At 39.1% G+C, this 26,516-nt stretch overlaps 1 protein-coding gene across 1 annotated transcript in view; it reads right to left on the bottom strand.

Annotated features, from left to right (window-relative positions):
• LOC138148121 (regulating synaptic membrane exocytosis protein 1-like) overlaps positions 1 to 25,754 on the bottom strand; it is a 139,517-nt gene extending 113,763 nt beyond the window's left edge. The window contains exon 1 of the mRNA XM_069070740.1: positions 24,909 to 25,754. Within this exon, the coding sequence (XP_068926841.1) occupies positions 24,909 to 25,078 (170 nt within the window). The 5' untranslated portion in view covers positions 25,079 to 25,754. The remainder of the gene's footprint in view (positions 1 to 24,908) is intronic.
• Positions 25,755 to 26,516: the final 762 nt, after the last annotated feature.

Here is a 26,516-nt window from a genome sequence, read left to right as displayed (position 1 = left end):
GAGGTAATACAATCCAAACCTCTCATTTTATAGATTAGGAGACTGTAGTCCAGAGAGGCAGTGACTTTCTCAAAATTACCTAGGCAGAAAACAGGAGAGTCAGCATCCAAACCCATATCTTCTGACTTCAAATTGCCTTCTTTCCACTACCCCTAGTTGTAATTCCCATATTGAGTTTTTACCCACTTTTCTCTAAAAAAACTGTAAACAATCCCACACACAGCAATTTCCATCCTAGGACTTCAATTATATTTCCTGTATTATTCATCAATACTTCCAGGAGGCAGGTAAGTTCTGACTTTATAGCTGGGTTCATCAAGGGAATTTTTTTCTTTAAAATCATCCTTTATACATTTTTGAGGTTTTGGAGAAAGGTCAATGTTGTACTTTGTATTTAAAGAGCATGTTTGGAATGTTATAGGCTGGGAAATTGTTTTACAATTGTATTCTATGTATCTATGATTTATACACCAATCTACCTTTATTAAAAAAAAGTTTATGAGATGTCCCTTGCCCCTTTAATTCCAAAAGTGTAAATATCATGATAAATGGGGGAGGGAGGGGAAGCAATCAGGATGATGAAACACTTGAGACTCATGACTTATGAGAGTTAGTTGATGAAACTGGAAATCCTATTTAGCATGGAGAAGAGAAGATCCAATGAAAGGATAGAATGGCAATCTCCAAGTATTGTAAGAGCTGTTATGTGAAACTGGGAACAGACTTCTCCTTAGCCCCAGAGGACAGAATTACTGAAGGATCAATGAGTAGAATTTAGGTAAAGGACAGTTTAGGCTTGATGTAAGTAAAAAATATACTAAGAATTAGATCTATACAAAATTTCAGTGGTGTCTTTCAGGAGGTTGTGGGTTCCCCTTAACTAAAGATATTCAAGTGCAGGTTGTATTGTCACTTGCTGGATATGTTGTAGGGTTGATTCTTGGTCATTTAGATGACCTCTGAAGTCTCTTTAAAGACAGAACTACAATTGTGTGTTATCCAATTAACCATTTTAGGTGTTTAGGGATTTACAGAAGGAAGACAAGTCTTCGAAACCCAGTGCACATGCGGAAAACATTTTTAGTACAATGGCCTATTGGAAGAAGTGTCATTAATTCATTTAATTCTATTGATTCTATTTAATTCTATTAATTCACTCCAAATGAAGCCACATCCCTATCCTATTTTTTACTTAATATTGCTGCTTCTTACATAATGCTTTTCTTGATCCCATCAGGAATTATCATGCTCTCCCTTTCTAAATCATTTGGTACCATTTTGAATTTATTGATTTCTATGCATATCTTTCTTTTTTTTTTTTTAAAGCAATCGGGGTTAAGTAACTTGCTCAAGGTTACACGGCCAGTTATTTCTGGGTGTGGCGCTGAGTATCTGAGCCCGGATTTGATCCAAGTCATCCTGACACTGGAGCCGGTACTCTTACTCACTGAGCCACTTGGCCGCCCCTAAGCAATTGGGGTTAAGTAACTTGCTCAAGGTTACATAGCCAGGTGTTTCTGGGTGGGTGCTAAGTGTCTGAGCCCGGGATTCGATCTCCATGTCTTCTCAACACTGGAGCCGGTGCTCTTACTCGCTGTGCTACCTGGCTGCCCCCTCTATGCATATCTTTCAATGGAATTTAAGCTCCTTAAGGGCAGGTATTCTTTCATTTAAGTCTTAGCCTCAGAGCTTAATACAACACTTGATACTTAGTAGGCACTTAAATGTTAGGTGAAGTGAATTTAATTCTTTAATTTCTGCCCCCATGTAATTTCTGTTTTTCTATTAGGAATTCAATAAGATGTGTAAAAAATAAGTTAGTGGTAACTTGTGCATTTTTGTCTGCAAACCTGATCTCAGTGCAAATCAATCAGTATTTTTAAACAGTATGGAAAAGCATAGAGTCAGTTTCCATTATATTTCACATTATATGCTCATTTATTTCCTGTTAAAATATTTGTTTGCTGGCCTTTAGCTAAAATTGTTATTTTTTAACCCAGCAAGAACTGGTACTGAGGCATTGTTTCCTCTCGTGGATAAGGTTTTATTTCTAAGTATTTAAAGAGGAATTATAATGATATTTTTAACAGGTGCTTTAGTAACCTACCTCTTACTTCCAACAGGGTACAGGAATGGTCATACTTTAGATCTCACACTCATCTCTTACTGTACCACCTTCAATATTTTGAACTGTAATTATAGTCTTCTGTGCTTCCATTCTTCTCTCTGCTTTACCTCCCCTAATCTTCACCTTCACCATAGCCTTTAATAGCCATACTCTTCCTGTTTTCCCAGTCCTTTGTTCTAGCCTTATTTTTCACCTTTCACTTGACCCAATCATCAAGCAACTCAACTGAGTATTGTTATTCATCTTACACTTTCTACCTCATGTCCTTTTTATATTTATACTCTGCTAATCTCATCCCTGAATCTTCCCCACCATTTATTTTTTTCTAGTTATTTCCAATTAATCAAACACAGCTGGGATAAGTCACATAATGGTGCCAACAGCATCCACTGTAAATTCATGTTACCTAATGTCACTGCTGTGTGACAATCCTCTTACTCTCCCTTGGCTCTCTATTCCACCCCTGTCTTCTCAGTTGCTAATACAAACCTTTTCTTTTCTCTCGAAGTCCATAGCATTACTTTTTCTTGCTTCTCCTCCTCTTCTCTGTCTGACCACTGCTCAGTTTCATCAGCCAAAGCATAATTCATCTTCTACTTTATTAATGTGAGCATCAGTCAGTCAAAGAAGCATTTTTAACTATTTACTATACGCCAGGAGCTGTGTTTGTCCAAAACGCATCTGTACTGAACTCTCATCTTGTCTTTCTCTGTACTCTTTTTTTCTGTATTTCATTGGAGAACACAACTGTTTCAATGAGCTCAAATTTTATCTCTATGCCAATGTGCCATAATCTACATTAATATATGCATTTTACAAACATATATAGCATATTTTTGTATTGATCTATATCCAACCTATCTTTCTTTCCATTCATCCATTTCTCTCATCTCTCTTCTTAACTCTAGTACTGCATTATCAATTACCTAATGACATCTTTTCTTGCTTATTCCATTGACACCTCAAATTTAACATATACCTCTCCCCCCACAGAAACAAATACAATTTCCTTTTCCCTCCCCCAAACTTCACTTTTGTACTAAGGATATGACCCTATTTTTAATCACCCAGGTTCATAATTATTGAGTCATATTGCCCTGCCCTTAACCAATCATTGCCAAGTCTCGTAAACTCTACCCCCAGCCCCAATAATTTTCTCTGCACTCACATGTACACGAATTCATACCTGAATATGAATTCAGGTCCTAATATCCCTCTTCCATCCTCTCCTTTCCAAACTATCAACCATGTAGATGCCAGACTTATCTTCCTAAAACACAGGTATGACCGCTTCATTCCTCTTCTCAAAAACTTTTGGTGGATCTCTCTAGGTGATATGACCAAATGTAAATGCTTCAGCCTGCCATTTAAGGCCCTCCATAGTCTGGGTGTTTCTTACAGCCTGATTTTACACTATTTCCCTTTAAGAAGCTCTATATTTAGTAAAATGAGATGAGTTGTTTCTTAAACTTGAGAGTCCATCTCCTTTCCCTAAACATTATCACAGGCTGGTCTCCATGATTAGATTGCACCCCTTTCTTACCTCTGCCTCTCAAAATTGTGATATTCATTCAAGGTTAGTAGAATTTCTACCCCCTTCCCTAGTGCTCTGTCCTTTACCTTTTATTATATCTATTTGCATATATGTTGTATCCATCCAAGAACAATCATAAGCTCTCTGCAAATGAGGGCTATTTTGTTTATATCCAATACCAAGAACAATATCTTTTACATAAAGCAAGTGCTTAATAAATGTTAAATTGAATTTCTGGCAAGACCATTCAAAAAAACAAATGATAAAAAATTGCAATGTAGTCAAAGTTAGTGGTCCAAGTAGAATAACATACAAGCTGTGTGAGGTAATAAATGAACTGGTACATACATTACATTCCACTGAATCAATGCCTATGATGTAGTTACATAGTATCTCCCACTTAATCAATTCTGGAATTTTTCCAGTTGTCAGTAGCAAGCTCACTGTTCTATAGGATGAAGTATCTACTGCACTATCTAATTTTGAAAAACTGAAATGATATTTGTCTAACTCCATACCCAAGACACTTTCCCATTCTCCATGACTCCTCAAAGATTATCACCAATGATTCAGCAATCAGACCAGCAAGTTCTCCCAATGCTCAGGATGCAATTCATCTGAGTCAGACTTGAATTGAGAAAGCACCTAGGAATGTTTTTAACATTGCATTACCTATCTTGGGGTTTCATTATTAACTATTAATATTCTTATTAACTATTCTCTTTTTATATTTTAGAGCCCTAAACCATGACATCATACCTATCCTTTTTTTAAAACATTTTAAAATGCTTCTATAAAATCAATGGTACATGTAAGAATAATCCCATTCACTATCCACTTCTTATCTAAGATAGTATAGTGACTTATTTTCAAGGTCCATAATAGCAATTCCACTCATGACTTCTTTCTACCTTTTAAAAGATTAAATTATCAGCAATGCAAGTGAATATTTTATTGATTTCTGTGCTTTTAGCAGAAACAGCCACCCAACAGAAGAAAGAATAGGGGGTGGCTAGGTGGCATAGTAAGTAGAGAGCACCGGCCCTGGAGTCAGGAGGACCTGAGTTCAAATCCAGCCTCAGACACTTAACACAAAGACTAGCCATGTGACCTTGGGCAAGTCACTTAACCCCAATTGCCCTACCTTCCCCCTCCAAAAAGCAAAAAAAAAAAAAAAAGGAAGAAAAGTTAAAGTATCCCTTCTCAACTACATCCTGCTCCCATGCCAGCCTTGAGTTCTGTATCAGGAAACTCATGATCCATTTCCTCCTTCTGGACAGGCTGTCTATAGAAAACTACCACCATTTAATAGCTTCAGTCTTTCCTTGCTTTTAGCTTGACTCATATATTTACCCAAGTAACCTCCTTCAGGTTCATCTATCACCAAAATATAGAGTATTATTCTGCCACTCTTTTTTTTCTTTTTTTTGGAGGGCAATTGGGTTTAAGTGACTTGCCCAAGGCCACATGGCTAGTTAAGTGTTAAGTGTCTGAAGCCGGAATTGAACGCAGGTCCTCCTGACTCCGGGGCCCATGCTCTGTTCACTGCATCACCTAGCTGACCCCTTTTTAAAAAAAAATATTAATGTTTCATTGTAGTATTTTAGTAATGAGCTGCATCCTCAATAATATTACTTCATATTTTCCTAATTTTATTCTAGTTTATTTACCTTATTATTAATACCCTGTTTACTGATGAATTGATATATGAGGTTAAGGAAATAATTTCAAACCCTCTTCCCTGTTATTAACTCCCTCAAATTGCCAGCTACTTTCATGCTATTAGTTTCCTTAAATTACCCTTTTCTGTCTTCAGTATGTAGTTTAGCAATAATTATTTTGGCAGTTTTTCCCCTCCTCCACTTTCAATTTAAAGCAGAGATGATTCCAATGAGGAGGAAAAAGGAGAAATGCTTAGGAACAGTAGTGTGGATGCAAAGGGAATTCATCAACACACCCAGAATTTAAAGAGTTTGGTAAGAAAGTGGAATCAAGAACGTGACTAAATTAGAAAAGTGCCCTTATGCCATTGTCAGGACACAGTTAGAATATTCTATTTAATTCTGGGGGTACAGGAGAAAGGAACAGGTGTTTATTAAGTGCCTACTATGTTCCAGGCACTGAGTTAAGTTTTACAAATATCTCATTTGAAGCAAGTGCTATTAGTGTCTTTATTTTATATTTGAAGAAATTGAGGCAGAGATTGTGACACCTACAATCACACAGCTAGTAAATGTCTAGGTCAAATTTGAACTCAGGTCTTACTGATTCCATGTATAGTGTTTTGTCTACTGCACCACCTAGATGCACCTGTCTACCACTTTTCAGGAAATGCATAGGCAAGCTGGAGGCTGTCCAGAAGAGGGTAAGCAGGAAGGTGAGAAGGACAGAGAGCATGCCACAAGACGTTATGAATAAGGAAATTGGTATATTAGCTTGAAACTAGGGAGGATTGATAACTATCTTTGATTATTTAAGTATCTTTGTAGTATAATTAAACTTGCCCCAGAGGGAAGATGTAGGAGCCACGAATAAAGTTGCAAAGAGAATGATTTAGGCTAGAGGTAAAGGAAAATATCTTAATAACTGAGCCACCCATGAGTGAAATGACTTGCCTAAGAAGGTAAGACTTCTAACCATCATTAGAAGTCTTCAAGAAAGACTGGATGACCATTTTAGGCATGAGTGCACCCGACCCAGCTCACACCTGCCAGGAAGCAATTCTTAAATTTTCAATGTAAGCATTTCAGAGTTAGCAAATGCAACATTTCAAGGCCCAATTTATTGTTTTGTTGATTATCTGGACTTAAGAAAGTTATGGAGAAAATGTTAATATTGCAAATTAAGCTTACATGTGTGTTGTGTACATACTTCTCTCATCCGGGTGGTTATGGAAGATTTACCAGCACACTACTGCTAAGAGATCATCAGGAATGGTTTATTGCTTGGATATGGGCTGGAGCAAATCATCCAGAAGTTTTTTTTTTCCTAGCTTTTAGATTCAGTGATACTGTTCTTTTCTGTATGTGACTGTGTGTACAAATGCATTCTTCCCAGGTCTTATGAGATGTACTCTTTCCATGGCCCAAAGCTCACCACTCTTATGCCTAAATCTAAATGCAGTTCTCTGACATCTTCTCCTTAACCAGCCATTCACCTCCTATAGCCTTAGTACTCTTCTAAATAAAGTTCCTACCTTCAATCAGCAGTTGATTCCCAACTTCACCCCTAAAAATATACTGCAGAGATGAGTTGTCTGAATGTTAAATGGCACTTGAAGACATGACATATAAGCTTACATTTTTTAAAAAGAGTTTAACTAAAAAGGAAATAGAAATCCTCTAACTTCCTTTCATCTTACTGAGAATTTACTTTATGTAACATGCACAGCTATTTTAATGAGGGAATTAGAAAATTTGAAAGAAATTTGAAGAACGAGAATGCAACTTAAATGCACTGTTTTGGTCTAATGAGTAAACTAAAGACAACTGACCTCTTCAAAGAAATTGACATTTTATGGGAGGAAAAGTTGTCATGTTTTACAAGTTCTTTGTCCCCTGAGGGAAAGGCACACCTACAACAGATGTGCATGGGCAACAGATGAATTCTTTACAAGTCAGAAGACTCCCAGCTCAAGAAATATAACGAGGATACTAAATCTGTTTTGAATAGTATCATTCTATGCCTTTCCTTAATAAATTAAAAAAAAAGTTTTTAGGTAGTTAAGAACTAAATGACTATATTTGTTGTTTAGTCATGTCCAACACTTTGTGACCCCATTTGGGGTTTTCTTGGCAGAAACACCAGAGGGGTTTGCCTTTTCCTTCTTCCTTCTCTACTTCATTTTACAGATAAAGAAACTGAGGCAAACAGGGTTGACTTGCCCAGGGAGGTCACACAGCTAGAAAGTGTCTGAGGCCGGATTTGACCTCAGGTTTTCCTAACTCCAGGCCTAGTCATTCTCCACTGTGCCACCTAGTTGCCCAAATGACTATATGAAAAATGTCAATGCCTTATTATTTCTGTACTCCCTCACAACACCTAGGATATTCAACATTAAGTGTTCATTGAGTACTTTCTCTATCTTAACAAGGATTTAACATCTGGGCCCAGAGCAGCTGCTTAAAATGAAGCACAAGCAACAAGAAGAAGTGCTTGCAATGTATGCGAGGAACAATATCTTGGGAGCCTGAATTCCAAGCCCACCTTGCCACTAATTGGCTGCACAGTCTTGGTGGATCCTTTGAATTTTCTGGGTTTCACTTTCTTTACCACAATGAATAAGAGATTGGACTGAGCAATCTCTAAGGTTCTATCAACTCTAAAGCAAACAAACTCAAAACTTTTATTTTTCTTGGTAGGGGCTACCCCTATTCAGTATAGAGAAATCCCAATGAGGAAATTTTCTCTATTGATATAAATCAGCACCTTATCTATATCTAATATGTCAGAGTGATAGTTAAAGGTACTAAGAAGTTAACTGACTTGTCCATGGCCACACTGCCAGTATGTGTCAGAGACAGGATTTGAACTCAGATCTTTCTGACTCCAAGGTTGGCATTCAATTTGCCATGTCACACAGCTTCCATAAAAATCTATTTCCTTATGACATATGTGGTAAACTACCATTTCCACTTCTCCTCAATATACCTTACTCAAATCACTAAGCTCACTGTCCATCAAAGTTAGACAAATCTAAACATAATTTTCAGTGGAGTAAAAATCTAATTTTACTAACATATTTTCATTTTACACTTATTTAACAGTTAGGTGGTATAGCAGATAGAGCAGACCAAAGTCAGGAAGACCTATGTTCAAATCTGGTATCTTATATTTATTAGCTATGTGTCCCTGGGAAAGTCATTCTGTCTGCCTCAGTTTCCTCAACTGTAAAATGGGGATCATACTGACACTTACCACACAGGGTTGTTGTGAGGAAGAAATAAGATACTATCTCCAAAGTGTTTAGCAAAGTGCCTGGCACATAGTAGGTGCTTAGTTAATGTTTATTCCCTTCTCATTTCCCCTTGAGTTGTAGCTTTATATCACTTTCAAATACAAATTTTGTAGCATGTAATAACCTAAAATATTCAATGATAATTGAGAAAGGGAGAAACAACTAGTGAACACAGCCAGAAAGATCCCTAAGAAGACATGGAAAGTAACAGAGATAGAGCTAGGGTGGGATGAGGGGTGCTTTTCCTTAGGATGGCCAAATTTAGAAGGTGCTGATCTACTTACTGTCCTTCAACAGAATGGAAATGACTGAATTTGATACATAGTAAAAAAAAAAATAATTTAACTAGGAATCTACTTAATGATGCTCTCCTCACTTCCCTATTCATATTTTGGCCACTTCCCAGGTGATCTCTACAACTAACCCAACAACCTCATCCCCACAGATGGTTCTCCATAAGAGACTTCAGGGGACTGGTGTGTTGGAACCAACTTGAATTATCTAGCCCAAAACTAATTGTTAAATTTCCATTGTGAGTATTTTCACCCTGGAAGTTGACAAAGGTCACAGATCAGATATTGATTTATTGTTTCATTGATTGTTGACTCTAGTCTTAAGAAAGTGACAGAGAAAATATTAATAATTCAGATTAACCTTAAAAGTATGTTGTGGGGACACCCCCCCCCAGAGTCTGCTGTTAAACATTTACTAGGAAACCATTACCTCACTGTGTTCCAAGTTCTTATTTCTTCTCCAAAGGATGGTGTCCCAGGCTCACCAGTTCTCTCTACTCAACAAAATTTGTCATAAAAACTTGACTTGAGGTTATTATTTGTGACCCCGGTTGCCCCAAGTAAAATAATTGCCAATTTATGGGATCTAGGGACTAGCTGTCAACAGTATAGGACTTGGCATAAATTATACCATTTGTTTATTAACTTCAATAAGATTATAAAAGTGGAACAATATTAAAATAAGAAACATGGTATGGTAAAAAGAATATTGGATTGTAATCAGAAAACACAAGTTTGAGATCTAATGCTTCTAGTTACTAATTGTATCACATTGGGATAATCACTTCACCTTTCTGGGACTCAGTTTCCTCATCTGTAAAATGACTGGGGAGTAAACTAACTGATTTCTGAAGTCCTTTACAATTCTAAGCATGTGAACATTATGGAAAAGCCTGAAAGGAAAAATTAATTGTAAACCATTCAGACAAAGGGGGAGTGTGTGGAGCAGTTCACCATTTTCTTAAGTGATAGGGAGGCCGAATTTTGAATTTTGGTTGTAAATAAAAATATATATGGATCTGCCTCTGGTCTTTATCACAACAGCTCATGGTATACTTTCTCACTCACTGACCGCCTCTCTGAGTCACTAATCACATCACAATAGGGCAGGCACTATCAAATTGGGGGTGGGAAAGATGGAAATACAAAATAGGATGGATTTATCATATGCTATAGAGGACCATTTTCTTCATATGAAAGGAATAACCTGACTTTCCTGAGTGAAAATGCTTGGTTTTAAATATATATATATATATGTATATGTATATATATCTGTATTTTTAAAATTTATATGGTTTTTCGAATATATATTAGAAAAACCATATAAATTTTTAAAATTAGAAAAATATATTAAGGAAAAAGGACTATTAACCTCAACAATTTTATGAGTGAAATAACACAAAAATGAAACTTGCTGTTCTTTTTTTTTCCTTTTGGAGGAGGAAGGCAAGCCAATTGGGGTGAAGTTATTTGCCCAAGGTCACACAGTTAGTAAATGTGTCAAATGTCTGAGGTCAAATTTGAACTCAGGTCCTTGTACCTCCAGGGCTGGTGCTCTATTAACTACAACAGCCAGCTGTCCCTGAAACTTATCTTGAAAAAAGCACTGAAATAGGAATAAAAACACAAGAGTTTATGACCTTGCTGTCACTAGGTATGTGACCTCAGAAAATTCATCTTCCCTCTGACTCAGTTTACTCATCAATAAAATGAGGAGTGGAACTAGATGAACTCTGAGGTTCCATCCAGCCTTTAATCCTATTATTCCATTTAGCAATTTAGTCCTCACTGACTGGGGTTTCAGCCTACCTGGCACCCTATTTTTTTTTTTTTACAACAATGTTCCTATGCAACTAACTACTTTCTAAAAAGTTTCATTTAATGTCATGTTTTCATGTAAATTAGGTTCAGATAGATGTAACTAGGTAAAACAGTAGATAGAATACCAGGCCTGGAGTCAGGTAGACTCATCTTCCTTAGTTTAAGTCTGGCCTCAGACACTTACTAACTGTGTGACCCTGGACAAGTCACTTGCCCCTGTTTGCTTCAGGTTCCTCTTCTATAAAATGAGCTGGAGAAAGAAATGGCACTAGTATCTTTGCCAAGAAAATCTCAAGTGGGGTCATGAAGAGTTGGATATAGCTGAAAAATAACTAAATAATAAACACCACGGGGCAGCCAAGTAGCACAGAGAGTAAGAGCACCGGCGCCAGTGTCAGGATGACCTGGGGATCAAATCTGGGCTCAGATACTCAGCACCACACCCAGAAATAGCTGGCCGTGTAACATTGAGCAAGTTACTTAGCCCCAATTGCTTAAAAAAATAATAATAATAAACACCAAAAAAGATAGATGCCTGAATTCAATATAACATTTTTTAGCAAGAACTGTGATGTCTTGGTTGTAGGGAATGTGAGATGAGAAAATGTTCTTTACTTATGTGGATCAGCATCTTCCCTGCAACTTATAGTCCCAAAGAGTCTCTGGGGCACCAAGGGACATGCCCAGAATCACAGAGACAGAAATCTCATATGTCACCACATAATTGTTGTAGATTTTATGCCATTTTTTTGCAAAAAGTAGGGTGTGACCATTAAGTGAAACTTAAAAAAAATGGTGCCAGTATTACTTAAAAGTTATTTCTTATTAAATTGTCTTTGGTGAAGGATTAGGATGACAATACTCTTGAATATATGTTAAAATCGAATACAGACATCATGCATGCCTGAGAATTCTAGGCTCAGGGCTCACAATATACAAGAGATAAATGAGTATCCATATGCCACTGGTAAATACGTTACTGTTCTGTTTGCCTTTTAATTGGCATGATGAACAGAATTATACCATGTGATGGTTATGCAATGAAATATTATAAACCAAATTTTGGGAAAAAAACCAAGGTGTAATGATTATGCAGTGAAATATGGTAGAACTTGAACTCCAGTAATCCTGATTCTGAGGCTAGATGGGCATCTGCTGAGCCATATTGCCTTTTATTATAATTACAAACAACATAATAATTAGATGGTTCCCTGGTGCTCATAAAACCATAGATTTAGAATGGGAAGGAACATTAGTGGTCATTGAGTTTAAAACCTTAGAGACCATTGAATTTAAACCTCTTACTACAGAGAGGGAAACTGGGACATAGAAAGTTTAAGTGACTTGCCCAGGGTCATACAGTTAGGAGATGTCTGAAATAGGATTCAAACTCTGGTCTCCCTGTGGTCTGTCAGCTAAGCCACCTTGTTCCCTATATCAACCAGAGCTGTGAATGTACGTGATGGGGGAGAGGTGGGGAAGGAGCAACAGAAAAATCAGTTTCTATATTGCTGGGATTCCTCATGATCATAATGAAAAGCAAAATCAATGAGTGTGGGCTGTGGCTACAGTGACTGTCAAAGAGATAAGATGTAGATAATGGAGCCAAACAGATGTTTCAGCTCAGTAAATTGTGATATTCCTATGAACATGTAACAGACTTATTTCAACAGAAAATTCAAAATGCCTACAATTTTATTGAATGTTGCTCTATCAGGCTATTATTTTATACCAAAGGAAATATCCACGTTATGGGATATGTATCTTGCTCCCAAAGAAATAGCATTTTCGGTTGCATAAATCATGGGACTCCAACTCTCAAACACTGAGAACTTCAGAGTAAAATTTTGCACCACTTCAATAGACCCCAGAGACCCTGCAAGGTTCAATCGATAACAAGACACTCAAAAAATAAATTAAAAGTTTGAGTCTATGCCTCTCATTTACATTTTAGCTGATAACCAAATCCTTCCCCAGGATATTTACTGACTGGGTAAGTCACTTGATCTCTTTCAGCCTCAGTTTCCTCATCTGTAAAATGAGGATAATAGCATCCATGTCATAGGTTTGGTGTGAGAATCAAATGAGATAACATATATAAATTGACTTGCAAAACCTAAAACTCTACGTAAATACTATTATATTGTTATAATTCCCATGACTCTCTTTCATTTTCAAGAACTTTAATAACCTGGCTTGACCCAGCACTTCTATTTAATTTTCCTAAAGCTCCAACCCAACCTGGATTCTTCAGTAAATTCATGAATCAATTCAGTTTTTCATTTCATTGTCCCCATTTATAATGGTTATCATTGTTGTTCAGTCATTTTTCAGTTGTGTCCAGCATTTTGTGACCCCACTTCTCCAGCTCATTTCACAGAGAAGAAAACTGAGGCAAACAGGTTTAAGTAAATTGCCCAAGGTCACACAGCTAATAAGTGTCTGAGTCCACATTTGAATTCAGGTCTTCCTGACTCCAGGCATTGTGTACCATCTACATGCCTTACCTGGCATATAGTAGGCACTTAATAAATGTTCATTGAGTGACTGACAATTTAAGAAAAGGACCAAGCTGCTTCAAATGATGCAGTGCATTTGAAGAAGCTGGAGATAGTATAATCATGTCAGAGTGCAGAGGCTACTATTGGTGCAGTGGATACATTCCTGGGCCTGGAGTCAGGAAGATGTGAGCTGGAATGGAGACATGAGTATTTACTAGTTTGATCCTGGACAAGTCATTTAACCTCTGTTTGTCCCAGTGCCTGATACAAAGAAGGCACTATATAAATGCTTATTTCCCTTCCTTTCCCCCATGAATCCTAGAGAGATTCAACAAATATTTGTGGTCAGATTGGGCAAAAATCTTTGAAATGAGTTATGATTCCTCAGAGAGTAAATATATTTTTGTAGTGTTGACCTCCAAAACTCTGAATATAGGAAAATAAATTAAGGACTAATAAGATAGAACTTCTATATAGGCTGGCAAACGTAGCAAACTTTCTTACCATTGTACAACTCCAACCTCATAGAGTTGTGATGAAACCATTTTGTAACCCCTTAAAGCACTGTTGAATTGGTGCTTTTGTGAATGTTAGATACTGCTTCTGAATGTATGCACTATGCATTAATGGGCAATTTAAAGAGAGCAGGAAGCTCATGTCTGGATGATAAAAAGAAAGCATAAGTATCTGAATTGGTTTACATAGTATGCATCTTTTCAAAGATTTATAGCTTCATCTATTGAAAACATACTCAACAATCTGTAAGTTCAATCTTGTCACAGAAAAAGAGATGAGGAAGAATCTCTCTCCTTTTGGTAGAGTAGTAGTAAGGTACATGTGGAATACTGCTTAAGCCATCAGATGTGGTCAAGGATTTAGTTGTTTTTGGCTAACTCTTTTTTCCCCCTCAGAAGGACAGGTTCATTTGGTGGCAGTGAATTAACTGGAAATGGTTGTGATTTAAAAACAAAAGGAAGAAATAAAACTTATTTTTTAAAAAAGCAAAAAAAAAAATCATTCTACCAACATATTTTTTGATTTGTACTAAGGCAAAAAAAAAATACAAAATGCATTGGGTATTACTCCAGCAAATTGTCTAAGGTATGAAAATATGTCAGTGGGGCTCCCTATATTTGCTAAAATCATCTACAATTCCAAGTAAGTTGGTCTATTAACTATATCTTTAAAAAGAATCAGGGGCTTCTAGGTGGCGCAGTGAGTAAAGAGCCGGCCCCGAAGTCAGGAGTACCCGAGTTCAGTTCAGGCCTCAGACACTTAACACACACACACAAAACTAGCAGTGTAACCTTGGGCAAGTTACTTAATCCCAATTGCCCTCCAAAGGGGGGGGGGGAAAGAATCAATGTGGGGCAATGGATAAACAACCAGTTTTGGAGCTAGGAAGATGAGGTTCAAGACATTCCTGTGATACGTTCCAGCTGTGTTACCCTAGGGAAGTCACTTAATGTCTCAGTGCTCAAGGCAGTACTTTAAGACCTTAAGTTGCAGAGAAGCTGCTGACATGCATCGGTGGGAGGATTTTCTTCATCTGGGAGTCCCCTATAGGTCCTGTCCTAGGAATTAAAATAAATGAATTCCTATAGAAATTTTTTCTCATAATGCCCAAACCTCAGAGAAATCCTTAAAGTATTAAATTTCCAAAGAAGCTATTTAAATGAATCCCCACACATCATGGAGCCAGGATGCTCTTTTGTAGTACCTGAAAGATAGTTTTAGAAAGTGAGACCTTTGATGAATGAGGTCTCAATTGGTAGCTGCTGGTTTCTGGAAAATGTTTTGCACATTTAAATTGAACCTTGCCAAAGAGCGAAAGCCACCCACTGGGACCTTTAAAGGATAAATTCTAGGTCTTGATATAGATGCTTCCTTTGACCAGGTAACTTTTCTTAAGCTCTTGGAACTGGGCATTTGTAGTTCACAAAGCAGCATTTAAACAAGCTTCCATTTCTGAAGTTCTGGCCATTTATCCTTATGAAGTTATGAAATTTGAAGTAAAGAGTCCCCATTTCATGGGGTGTGAGAGGGAGAGGATGGGATTTTGACACAACCTACATATGACCTCCAAATAGACATTTATGCGGTTAGAGAAATTCTAGAATGATTATTATTAGAAGTTAAGGAGAGCCAAAGACAGTATTATGAAAATATATTCTTCCTGATATTTGTGAGAAAAGAATCCATTCAAGGTAACAGATTTCAACAAACTTGAGGCATCTGGTGTATGATCTAAGACAAAAAAAACCTTAAGCTCATAAATCCTCATTGAGATAACCAATAGCAAGCTGCCAGGAAGAGGAAACAACTACTTAGATAGACTCTGACCCTTCATTCCCTCATCTAAGTAGGAGAATGAATCCTTTTTTTTTTTCTTTTCTTTCAATACAGCTACCTGCCTTTCCTGCTCCCTCACAAGAAAATTAAACTGATGTCAGTTTATATATTAATCCTGGGTAGATTTCTTCTTTTTCATCTATTTTCCATAATATATTTTGTATTACTTTACATGCTGTATTAAAAAATCACTTAAGGACATTTAATATTGTGGATGAGAGAAAGAGGAAGAAAGGAGGATATGCGTAGGAGACAATGGTAATAGAGTTGGAGGGATAAAGAGGAGGGGGAAATAGAGGAAGAAGAGATTATGGGGAGGAAGAAAGAAAGGGAAGAGGAGAAAGAGAGAGAGAAGAAGAGAAAGAAAGATGAAAAGAAGCTCTCAAATCCCCAAACCTTTATATACCCTACTGACATGACAGCTGAAGGTAAATCCACAGACTAGCAGTTAGCATCAGGCATGATAGGACAGTACTAGTCTGACATCAAAAGTCTAATTTTACTATCTCTTCAGAGATAAGTTAAATGAATATAAGAAAATGTAAAGGTGAGCTTTGGGCAGGGGATGACACAGACTTCGAAATTTTTTTTAATCAGTATGGAAAGTCTTCACAACCAAAGTAATTTAGAAACTAACCTATAGATTGTAATTTTAGAGTTCCTTGGGGGCATTCTAAAGTCTTCATAGCAACAGGTATCTCCAGTGAGAAGAAACCTTAAAGTCTAATCCAATCTACTCATTTTACAAAGCTAGCATCTGAGGCCCAGCAATGTTGAATTACTTACCAGAGACCACACTGGCAGTAAGCATTAGATGTAAGATTCGAACCCCAGTTTTCCCTCTTACTCCAGAGGTAGGTCTGAGTCCCTTTACCATGCTGTGACTTGTCCACACCCACAGAGTTGTGTCAGAGATTGGAAGGACTTGAATACAGGACCTCTTGACTACAAGGCCAGCGCTCTATCCACTAAGTCACACTATCTCTCAAAGATGTTTCATATTTCACAGAAATATGAAATATTTTATAGAGTTGATCAATTATCTCCTTCTTCTAACTTGGGGGCAAAAAATAAAAATAATGCTACGAAGACATTATAAAGCTGCTAATTGGTACCTGTGTAGAAGGGACTAGACATCAGGTATCTTGGGTACAAATCCCATCTCTGACAGTTATTTCCAAAGAGTTAAAGACAGGAGCTAATCCTGAAATTCCTGACAGCCATAAAAAAGGATCTGTTCAACATGATGTATCTCAACAAACCTGGTGTATGACTTAAGATAAAATCTGAAGCACACAAATCCTCATTGAGACAGTATAGGGTAATCCCTCTTCCATTGAAGGTCAATCTCTTCCCTGAAATAGGTACTCTGAAAAAGTTATTTGGAGTACTAAGAGACTGAACAATTTGCCCAGGGTCAAACATCCAGCATGTGTCTGGTCTTCCTGACTCTAAAGTCAAATCTCTATCTATACTGTCTGGGACTAGGGGCAGGTTGTGGGCACATCACTTTTCTTCTCTTTGCCTCACTTTCCTCATCTGTAAAATGGGAATTAAAACACTTGCAATTGTATGAGCTAGACCAATATGAAAAAATGCTTTGTAAACTTTAATGGGTGATTTAATAAGGAGCAGCAGTTTCTTTCTTTGTTCTCCCTAAAAGACAGACAGACAGACAGACAAAGACAGAGAAAGAGACACAGAGACACAGAGAGAAACATAGGTAGGCACAAAGATTGAGAGAGAGAGAGAGAGAGAGAGAGAGAGAGAGAGAGAGAGAGAGAGAGAAAGGGAGCCAGTGAAAGATAGACAGGTGACAGAGACAGAGGACAGAAGAAAAAAAAAGACAGGACAGATAGGCAGAGACAGAGAACAGATACAGAGAGATCTGTGCCATGCCATGATCCAAGTGTTGATACATTGCTTCTAACTTTAACTGCTTTCCTTGTGACCCAATACACATTTTGATTTTGTAGCGTATGACATGCTTTTTAAACTATATGGAGGGAGTTGCTGTATATTAAAGACAGAAGTGGTTCCCCCAAATAAATTTCAGTATAAAGCAAAGAGGAAAAAAAATCTGAGTTCATGAATTTATATTTGTTTTTTCATGAAGTTCAGGGAAATTTGGGCAATTAACATGAATCTCCTTATAAGGTGATATATACATGAAAGACTGTTTTGAATGGGAGAGAGAGCTAGTCTTTGAGTCAGAAAAATACATATAGGTTCAAGTTCTCTCTCTGACTGTGTGACCTTGAGCAGAGCATTTAACTTCTCCATGCCCCAGGTAACTCCCTAAGATTATAAATTGTGCACAAGTGGTTGATTTGAATAAGTGGAGACAATTTGCACTCCCGGATTTCTCTGTGACAATACAATCATAACTTTAAATGATGGATAAATCCCCTCCCCTCACACAAAAAGGCCTTACAATTAAAGACAGATCCTTTTTCCACTTAACAAGTAGGAATAATGCTACACCCTCAGATATTTTTATTTGCTAATCATCACAAAAGTCAATAGTAAAGCCAGAGATATCTCTGAATCCCATTGCTAGTAATGCTCTATTTACCACCTCCCTGACTTTGGGTTGAAAAAGAATTTATACAAGCAAATATGAAACCAATGTTAGGTCAATGAAATTGTGTGTGTGTGTGTGTGTGTGTGTGTGTGTGTGTGTCTTAGCTGTCTCATTACACATGTTTTCCTGCTCCTTCTGCAGGCACAATCTCTCAATCTCTCAATACCACCCAGACAATTCTGTAAGATTATAAATTTCAGAAAAGGTGCTGACTTGCATTGGGAAAAATGTATTTCCTCAACTGACAATTCTCTATGCCAATGAAATCACAGGACCAATCTCCACTCCTAATAATCACAAGATCTTTCATGATTAAATTGTGCAAAATTGCATTTTCTTTGAGTCTCAGCCAACTAGCTAGCTGTTACATGGAAGTGTATAGTCCACAAAGTACTTTACAAATATTTCCTCCTTTTATCTTCACAACAGCCCTGGGAGGTAGGTGCTAGTATTAGCCTAATTTTATTAATGGGAAAACTGAGGCAGACAGAAGTTAAGTGACTTGCCCAGGGTCATATAGCTAGTAAGAATCTGAAGCTATATTTGAACTCAGGTTTTCCTGACACGAAGTTCAGAACTCTCCACTATGTCACCTACTGTACTGAAAACAAACCTGTAATATAGTTGCTACTGGTATTATTAATCCCATATAAGAGAAGAGGAAAATGAGATTTAAAGGTATTAAATGACCTGCCATGGCACTAAACTAGCCCTCTACCACAAGGCCATAGTCATATACACATTGACCTAATAAACTCCAGGTCAGATAATAAGGAGAGGGTATATGCAACAATGTGTCCAGAAGACTATTGGAGAAACACCTTGGTGTAGTGGAAAGAATCCTGTGATTCAAAAGGCTGGTGTCCTTGTCCTGACCCTGACACTTAACTAGCCATACAACTTTCAATAAATCCACATCTCAGTTTCCTCATCTGTAAAACGGGCATAATAATAGCAACAACCTCACAGGAATGTTGTTGGATGAGGGTCAAATGAGATAATGTCAAAGCACTCTGCCTACCTTAAAGTGCTATAGAAATGACAGTTATTACAATTAGACTTTCCCTATCCTTTCTAATCCTTCCTTATACTGTTGCATATGATCAGTGTCTGGGGAAAATACAAGTGTAAATTTGAATAACTGGATTTTGCCATGGTAGGTACCTGATGGTATGGGAGCTCCATCCACCAAAACCAACTATGTCCAATTTATGACTAAGTATATAAGTTCCTAGGAGGGAGCCTGACATCCAGAGAGGTCAAATAACTTGCATGGTGTCATAGCTGGTCCCTATCAGGGTGAGGATTTGAACACAGGTTCACTATTTCTAGCCCATAATTCTGTGTCCACTATACCACATTATTTTTTTTTAAGCAATCAGGGTTAAGTAACTTGCTCAAGGTTACAAGGTCAGTTATTTCTGTGTGTGGGGCTAAGTATCGGAGCCCAGATTTGATCCCAGGTCATCCCGAGTCTGGGGCCAGTACTCTTACTCATTGAGCCACCTGGCCACCCCGATATACCACATTATTTCAATATAAACAAATGTTAAGTCATTTCAATCATGTTCAACTCTTCATGACCCCATTTGGAGTTTTCTTGGCAAAGATACTAGAGCAGCTTCCCATTTCCTTCTCCATTTTATTTTACAGATGAGGAACTAAAGCAAATAGGGTTAAGTGACTTGGCCAGGGTCACAAAGTTAGTAAGTGTCTGAGACCAGATTTGAACTCAGGAAGATGAGTCTTCCTGCCTATCACCCTATTCAATGCCCTTATATAATATGTGTATACATATATATTCACATATATATGTGTATATGTGTGTGTGCATACATATGCACTTGTATATATGTATATATATATGTGTGTGTGTGTATATATATATATGTTTAAATTAGGGCTCAGAACATGAAAATGGCATTTCTTATAACACCTATACACACACTGACCTTCCTCCCTGATCATTTCTTTCTCCCAATTAACTAATTCAGATCTCTCACATTTATTGTAATATGGTAACCCATCAGTCCTTGTCTTCCTTCAAGACATTTCAAATGTTAGCTCCTCAAAAAGACCTTCCCAGATTCTCTTCTTCTGTTAACATCTTCCCCTCAAACACTATATTATTACTTATCTGTGGGTATGTTACTCCTCCCCAAATAGAATGTAGGATTTGAAGGGGCAGGGACCATTTTATTCTCTGTCTTAATGTTCCAAAGACCTGGTTCAGCGCTTGGCACTCAGTTGTTGAATTGAATTCATGCCATGCTGCTACCCCTGGTGGGAGAGAAATGGAAGGAGGAGGTTGATGAAAATTAAATGCCAGGATTTCTCCTAAGTTTTATGAGGGAACTCCATGCCTTTCCTTAGTCTACCAGAAGTTACCTAGTAAGGACTATGCTTACTGCTGGGAAGAGGGGGGAGAGGCTAGGAGTTTGGCAGTCTTTGCAAACTGGCATCAGGGGTTGTTGGGGTTAGGAAGTAAGATAGAAGCATATAAAGCCCCATTATGATTCCCAGAACTTTCCCTGAAGGATCATTCCCTTAATAACCTTCTACAAAACTGATGTTTTCCTTAAAAAAAAAAAACTCAACCCTTAGCGAATGAAAGGATTTATACAATAATAACCACATTAATAGCATAGCAATTGTATTCATAGTTTACATTTGATAAAGTGCTTTACAATGTACCAAGCAGACTATGTGTATTTTCTCATTTGGGCAGATAATATTACCCCCACATTCCAGATGAACAAACTGAGTCTTGGTGACTAACCCAACCTCACACAGCTAAAAAGTGGCCATGCTGGGACTGACTAAAACTCAGGCCTACTTACTCCAGATCCAAAGTACTTCCCAATATGCTACAATAATTCTACTTCACTACTTACAAACTCCTCATTAGAGAGCTCCACTTTCCTTCCATCCACCAAATACTACATACCTATGGCCAATTACTGCAGGATGTTCTTAAAGTCCTATTCTTGTCTTTCCCTACTCAACAGAGAGATCTCTACTTTATCTCTGGCATAGGTGTCTTGTCTCTGAGGATAATCAAAGACCAAAAACACATCCCAGAGTTCCTAACTAAGTGGGGGGAGAGAGGTGGAGAATGAGGGGCCGGCTTGTGTGATGTAGCTCAGTAGCTCTGATGTGATTCTAAACTCCCTCTAATCCACTTGAGATATACTTATTCTTCACCTCCTACAAATTACAGAGCATATCTCTATTTTTAAAGGATTCAAATCTTAGATCTAATGAGATCTGACTTGATTTAAACCCTGGGTAGTGCAGTTTCCAACACACGTGCTGTTTTGGCTGAGGCACCCAAAGGAATATTGAAAAGTTTGGTTGGAAAAAAATCCAAGTTATAAAAAGCCCATTTTAAAAGATAATTAACTTTATGTTTTACAGTATTTGGCAGGAGCCATATAATTCTATACAACATAGACATACATCTTAAAATTAATTCATGTTACTTATGAAATTAACTCTCATGATGATAAAGTATTTTCCTATTGCTCTAGTAAATTTGATCCAGAATCTCCAACTGAAAGTTGCCAGGTTTTTTTTTAATCATTGTTGGTGTTTTTTTTAGATAGAGAAAAAAATATCACAGCAAAGAATTATTCTGAATATGAACTTATAATGTTCATGAACTCCTAAAATGATTATTCGTTAAATAATTTTGAAAATTGCTTTGTATTCTCAGCACTCAGCTCTGTGCCTGGCACATAGTAAGTATTCAACAAATGCTGTTTGATTGATTGATTCTCTTCTATTCAAATTTTCAGTTTTCTGTTTGAGTATTACTATTTTCAGATAGACTTGGGGCAGAGGTTGCATAATCTATTTAGGCAATGATGATGGCTCTACATGGCTTACAAAACTTTTGCTGAAGGAATTTGCTGGAAACAGGTCTGGCCTCCCACCAGCACTTGAACTATGAAGCCATCTCTTGGGAAATGAGGTTTTGCTTATAGGATGGTTGACGGTTTACCAAATCATATTGCAGAAAAGTCCACTAACTTAACCAATAGGGCAAAGCTCCAGAGGAAGTATATATAAAACCTACCAATCAACTTTCAACACAAAGTTCCTAGGGGTCATTCAGAGTCCGGGGAGGAGCCCATGTTTCTAAAGTGGAGCTCTGAAGACCTTCATCGCCCACTGAGAAACAATTAAATATATTGTCCTACTATTAGCCAACAAGAGGAAATACTAGCAAAGCAAAGATTCGGGCTTTGAAAAGGCTTGCCAATCTGTTATTGCAAAATAGTACTGACACCTGATCACAGCCGAGCTGATGCATAAAGTTAATACAGAGGGTATGCCTTCGAGTCTGCTGTCACACAACCACATCCCATACTTATATCTTTGCAATCTTTTTTCAGATCCTTGCAATGCAAGTATGACATTCCCAAGCAAGCAGGAAGCAGTCAAAAGAGGAGCTGTAAAGGGGTGATTTAGATGTGACCATCTGGACCATGCTCTTAATTCTCTTTTACCCATATAGGCCTCTGTAGATTTCATTATTTTGTTTCTCAGTCAGATACTAGGTCCTGGCTTCTCCCTCACAAAATCCCCTATGTTTTAACATCTCTGAATGCTTGCAACAGCTGGTGAAGTGCCCTGATGGCCATTACTTGCACTGGATCTTTCCTTTTTGATATCCATACTCAGACAAAAAGAAAGAAAAAAAAAACAACACAGCTATTTATTTATTTATTTATTTATTTATTTTGGCCACTGGTTGCTGGGGGACTCGATCCAATCTGATGTCTATAATCAACATCAAGAATAACAGAGCAACAGGCCTGCAGATCCTAACCGATAGAAAGGGAAGGATGGCAGGGACTGTAATTGTCGAGGACGGACAGACCCATAGTCAGACAGACAACAAAAATCACCATCAGACACCATGAACTATTTCGAAGCTCAGAAGGAGGGAAACCTGCAGCAAGGGAAGTTATATTCCCATATTTCCACCAGGGATAAGCAGCACCTCCCCAAGTCAGGAGGTTTAAAGTGCTTATTTTAGATGAGAAGTGTTTATTTGGTTGAGAAATTCAGAAACCCATTGCAGGGGGACCAGGCTAGCTCTGGGCTTTCAAATTAACTGCCCCTTTTTGCTCATCCTTCAGTCCCTTCAGTAATGATTCTTACAGGAATCATTTGATTTCCTCTATGACCCAGCAAAGCTCCCCTCACTGGGTCAACTGAGTGGCAGTCACACTGATCAGGCCCCAATCAATCAGCATGTTTCCTCCTCTCCCCCCAACCTTTTATTTTTTTATAAGGCATTGCTGCACTAAGGGTGAGAGGAAGAATCAAAGTGTGGTATTAATTCCTTCCAGGAGACAAGGGGAGGAAACAGGTATCGTTCATGCAAAACAGGTCTGAGGACACTCAGAGTCCTATCCTTTCTCACTCCCTTCCCCCTCTACAATCAGTTATGAACCCAAAGAAAAGATGACTCAGTGCAACAAGTCCCTCTTCTCTTTAGCCCAGTGGACTGCCCCTAGACCCCTTTATGTCCCCTTTTCTAGCAAGAATGAAAGGTTATCAGGGTCTCTAAACTCTCTTGACCCTAGACTTTGAAACTTTACTAAAATAGGGAAAATCTCTGAGAGGGGAGGTCTGCTTGTATATTCAACCCTCCAGAGTCACTCTGTAGGTAACACTAGTAGGTAATGAAAGCCCAGGGTCAATGCCAGCCCCTTAGAAAAGGTTTTCTCAAAAGCTGAGGAAAGCAATCCTGCCTGACAGTGTCACACACCTTGTGTACCAGCAAACAGCCCCATCCTCTATACACACCTGTGTAAAGGGGACACCAGACAGAGGTACTTTACAAGGCTGCGTGGAGCATGTTAGAACATGGAAAGATTTTGCAAGTAGTCAATCACCCATTGTACCATTTCCATCAGTAACTGAGCAGGCCCCAAAGGTCTCTAGGAAAACAGTAGACAGGAGCTTCTGTTTTGCATAGGCCAGAGTCCCAATCAGCTCTCCCCATTATTGGAAACTTTAAATTATCAATGGCCCTATTTATGAGCAGGAAAGTATATGGGCACATAGTTATTGGGCGTGAGGGTTGTAAATAAAAGGTTAAATTGATGCTGGGGGGTCAAGTTAGCAAAGATGGCATCTGACTCCCCCCCCCAAAAAAAAACAGCTTTACTCTGTGAAATGAATTGAGTAAAAATAAGGATATCATTTTTTTCTGTTATATAAATACTGACCCTCCTGTATAATCACTCCCAATATATTATTAAGTAGCTGGAAGGAGAGAGGGTTGGTTGATCTCGGAATCTCTTTACTGTACCCCTTTGCTTCTTTTTCTCACCCTGGGCCCCCCTAAAGAGCCCCATTTCAGGATTCAGGATTCTTTCCTCACGGATGGGCTCAGGGTCTCCAACCCTCCCCCCAATACATTCCACCAGCCAGGAAATCTTTCCAATCACCTATCTTCCTGGGCACCCTGATCTCAGGGTAGCATTCTCTTGCTTTTCCTGTCTCCCGACACTAGTGCACCCTCTTCTTCCTCCCATTTCACTAGCCCCTCCCCGGCTTGACTCCATCCCCTCTGCCTCCCTGGTGCCTGCTCCCTGCACCCTGGCATCACTCCCCCCCACACACACATACACACACCCCTGGGGTGGCACACATTAGCACTGAGGGGATGAATGAGTGCTGAATGAATGGAGAAATGAATGAGTGACTGGGTCTGCTTACTTGAGCATGGCCTCTTCTTTCTCTTCTTCTTCCTTCTGCCGGTCCATCACTGCCATGATAATGTTCCTCTCCTCTTCGGTCAGGTGGCTCAGGTCGGGCAGCTCTTGCATAGGGGGAGGCACTGTGGGTGGGCGAGGGCCTCGGGGACCCAAAGCAGAAGAAGAAGACATCTTTTTTTCCTGCCCTCCCCCTCCTCTTCCTTGCTACCTCTCACCTTTCCAATTCCCAACGAGCTGCTGCTCTCCTGGCTCCCCCTTTCACAGTGTGGTCCTCTCAGCAGTGGTGGCGGCGGCGGCAGCGGCAGCAGCAGCAGCAGCAACAGAGCCCGAGAAAGGGAAGACCCAGTCTTTCATGGTTGTTTGCATCCACCCCGGTCCCGGATGCTCCCTTTGTTTTTGTAGCTTTAGGAGGATTTGGGGCAGCACTGCTGCCTCTCGCAGCCCATCCTCTGATGATAGGGGAGGGGGAGAGTGTGCAGCGGTGGCAGTAGCAGCGACGGCAGCCAGGGAGCCCAGGGCTCACTGGGATGCTTCACCAGAGAGCTAGCTGTGTGCTGAAGGCAGTAGGAAGAGGGCGGGGGCTGGGGCTGGGGCCGGGCAGGGGCCAAGGCTGGAGCGGCGGCTGCTGCTGTTGATGCTGCTGTTGCTGCTGCTGCTGCCGCCGCCGCTGCCACCGCCTCTGCTGCTGCTGCTGCAAGGCTCCGCTCGGCTGCCTCTAGTTTGGGGATGGAGGGAGGAAGAGGGAGAGTTTGGGTGTCAGTTAGGCGGAGTCTTCGATGCTTCGCTCCTAGATGCTGCTGCCGCCGCCGCTGCTCTCACAGACATCACCGCCAGCCACTCAGTCCTGGGGAACCGCACCGCCCACACTCATTCTCCCCTCCCACTGCCCAGGTCCCCGCCACCACGAGTGCTCCAGCCCACTCTCACCAGCTTCTCCAACATGCATACTACAGCCCTCTGTCCCCGGGTACCCCCTTGTCTATGAGTCATCCTCCCTCTCCAGGTCCCTAGCCAGTGTCATCCTCCTCAGCCTTATTTTTCCATCACTTGCATTAATCATCTCATCATCATCATCATCATCATCATCATCATCATCATCATCATCATCAGGAATTCGTATTTCTTGAGTACCCACAATATTCTGTGCCAAACGGCAGAATGGTCTATAGAATGAATGGCATCCCCATCTCTCTCTCTCTCTCTCTCTCTCTCTCTCTCTCTCTCTCCCTCTCTCTCCCTCTCTCCTTCTTCTATGGCTTTCTCATCCACTGGACAAATTCAAAGCAAAGGGGTAATTGAAGCAATTATCTTGATAAATCTCAGGACCCCAAAAGTAAAGCACCACAAAGTTGCTTGAATCTTCTAAATACCTTTCATTGTATTTCAGTTCAGATTCTTCTATTCTCATTTACTTGGGGGTACTTTGGACTGCTTTTTTTCTTTGCCCCAACATATCACACTCAATTATTACAACTTAATTGGTCCTCTTTTTAGGTCGTTCCCCATAACATGGCAAGATTAATTTTTTAAAAATATTTTTGCTACATGAATGAGTTTCCTTCTCTGATCCCAGATGTCATTTTGCACTCACCTCTTGTATCCTCATACT

The sequence above is a fragment of the Petaurus breviceps genome, unplaced genomic scaffold (assembly GCF_028583685.1).
Source record: "Petaurus breviceps papuanus isolate PSGF00001 unplaced genomic scaffold, PetGlider_PUasm1.0 90822, whole genome shotgun sequence".
NCBI classification, from domain to species: Eukaryota; Metazoa; Chordata; class Mammalia; order Diprotodontia; family Petauridae; genus Petaurus; species Petaurus breviceps.
The sequence above is the reverse complement of the archived record's forward strand: the minus strand, read 5'-3'. Positions and strand labels throughout refer to the sequence as shown.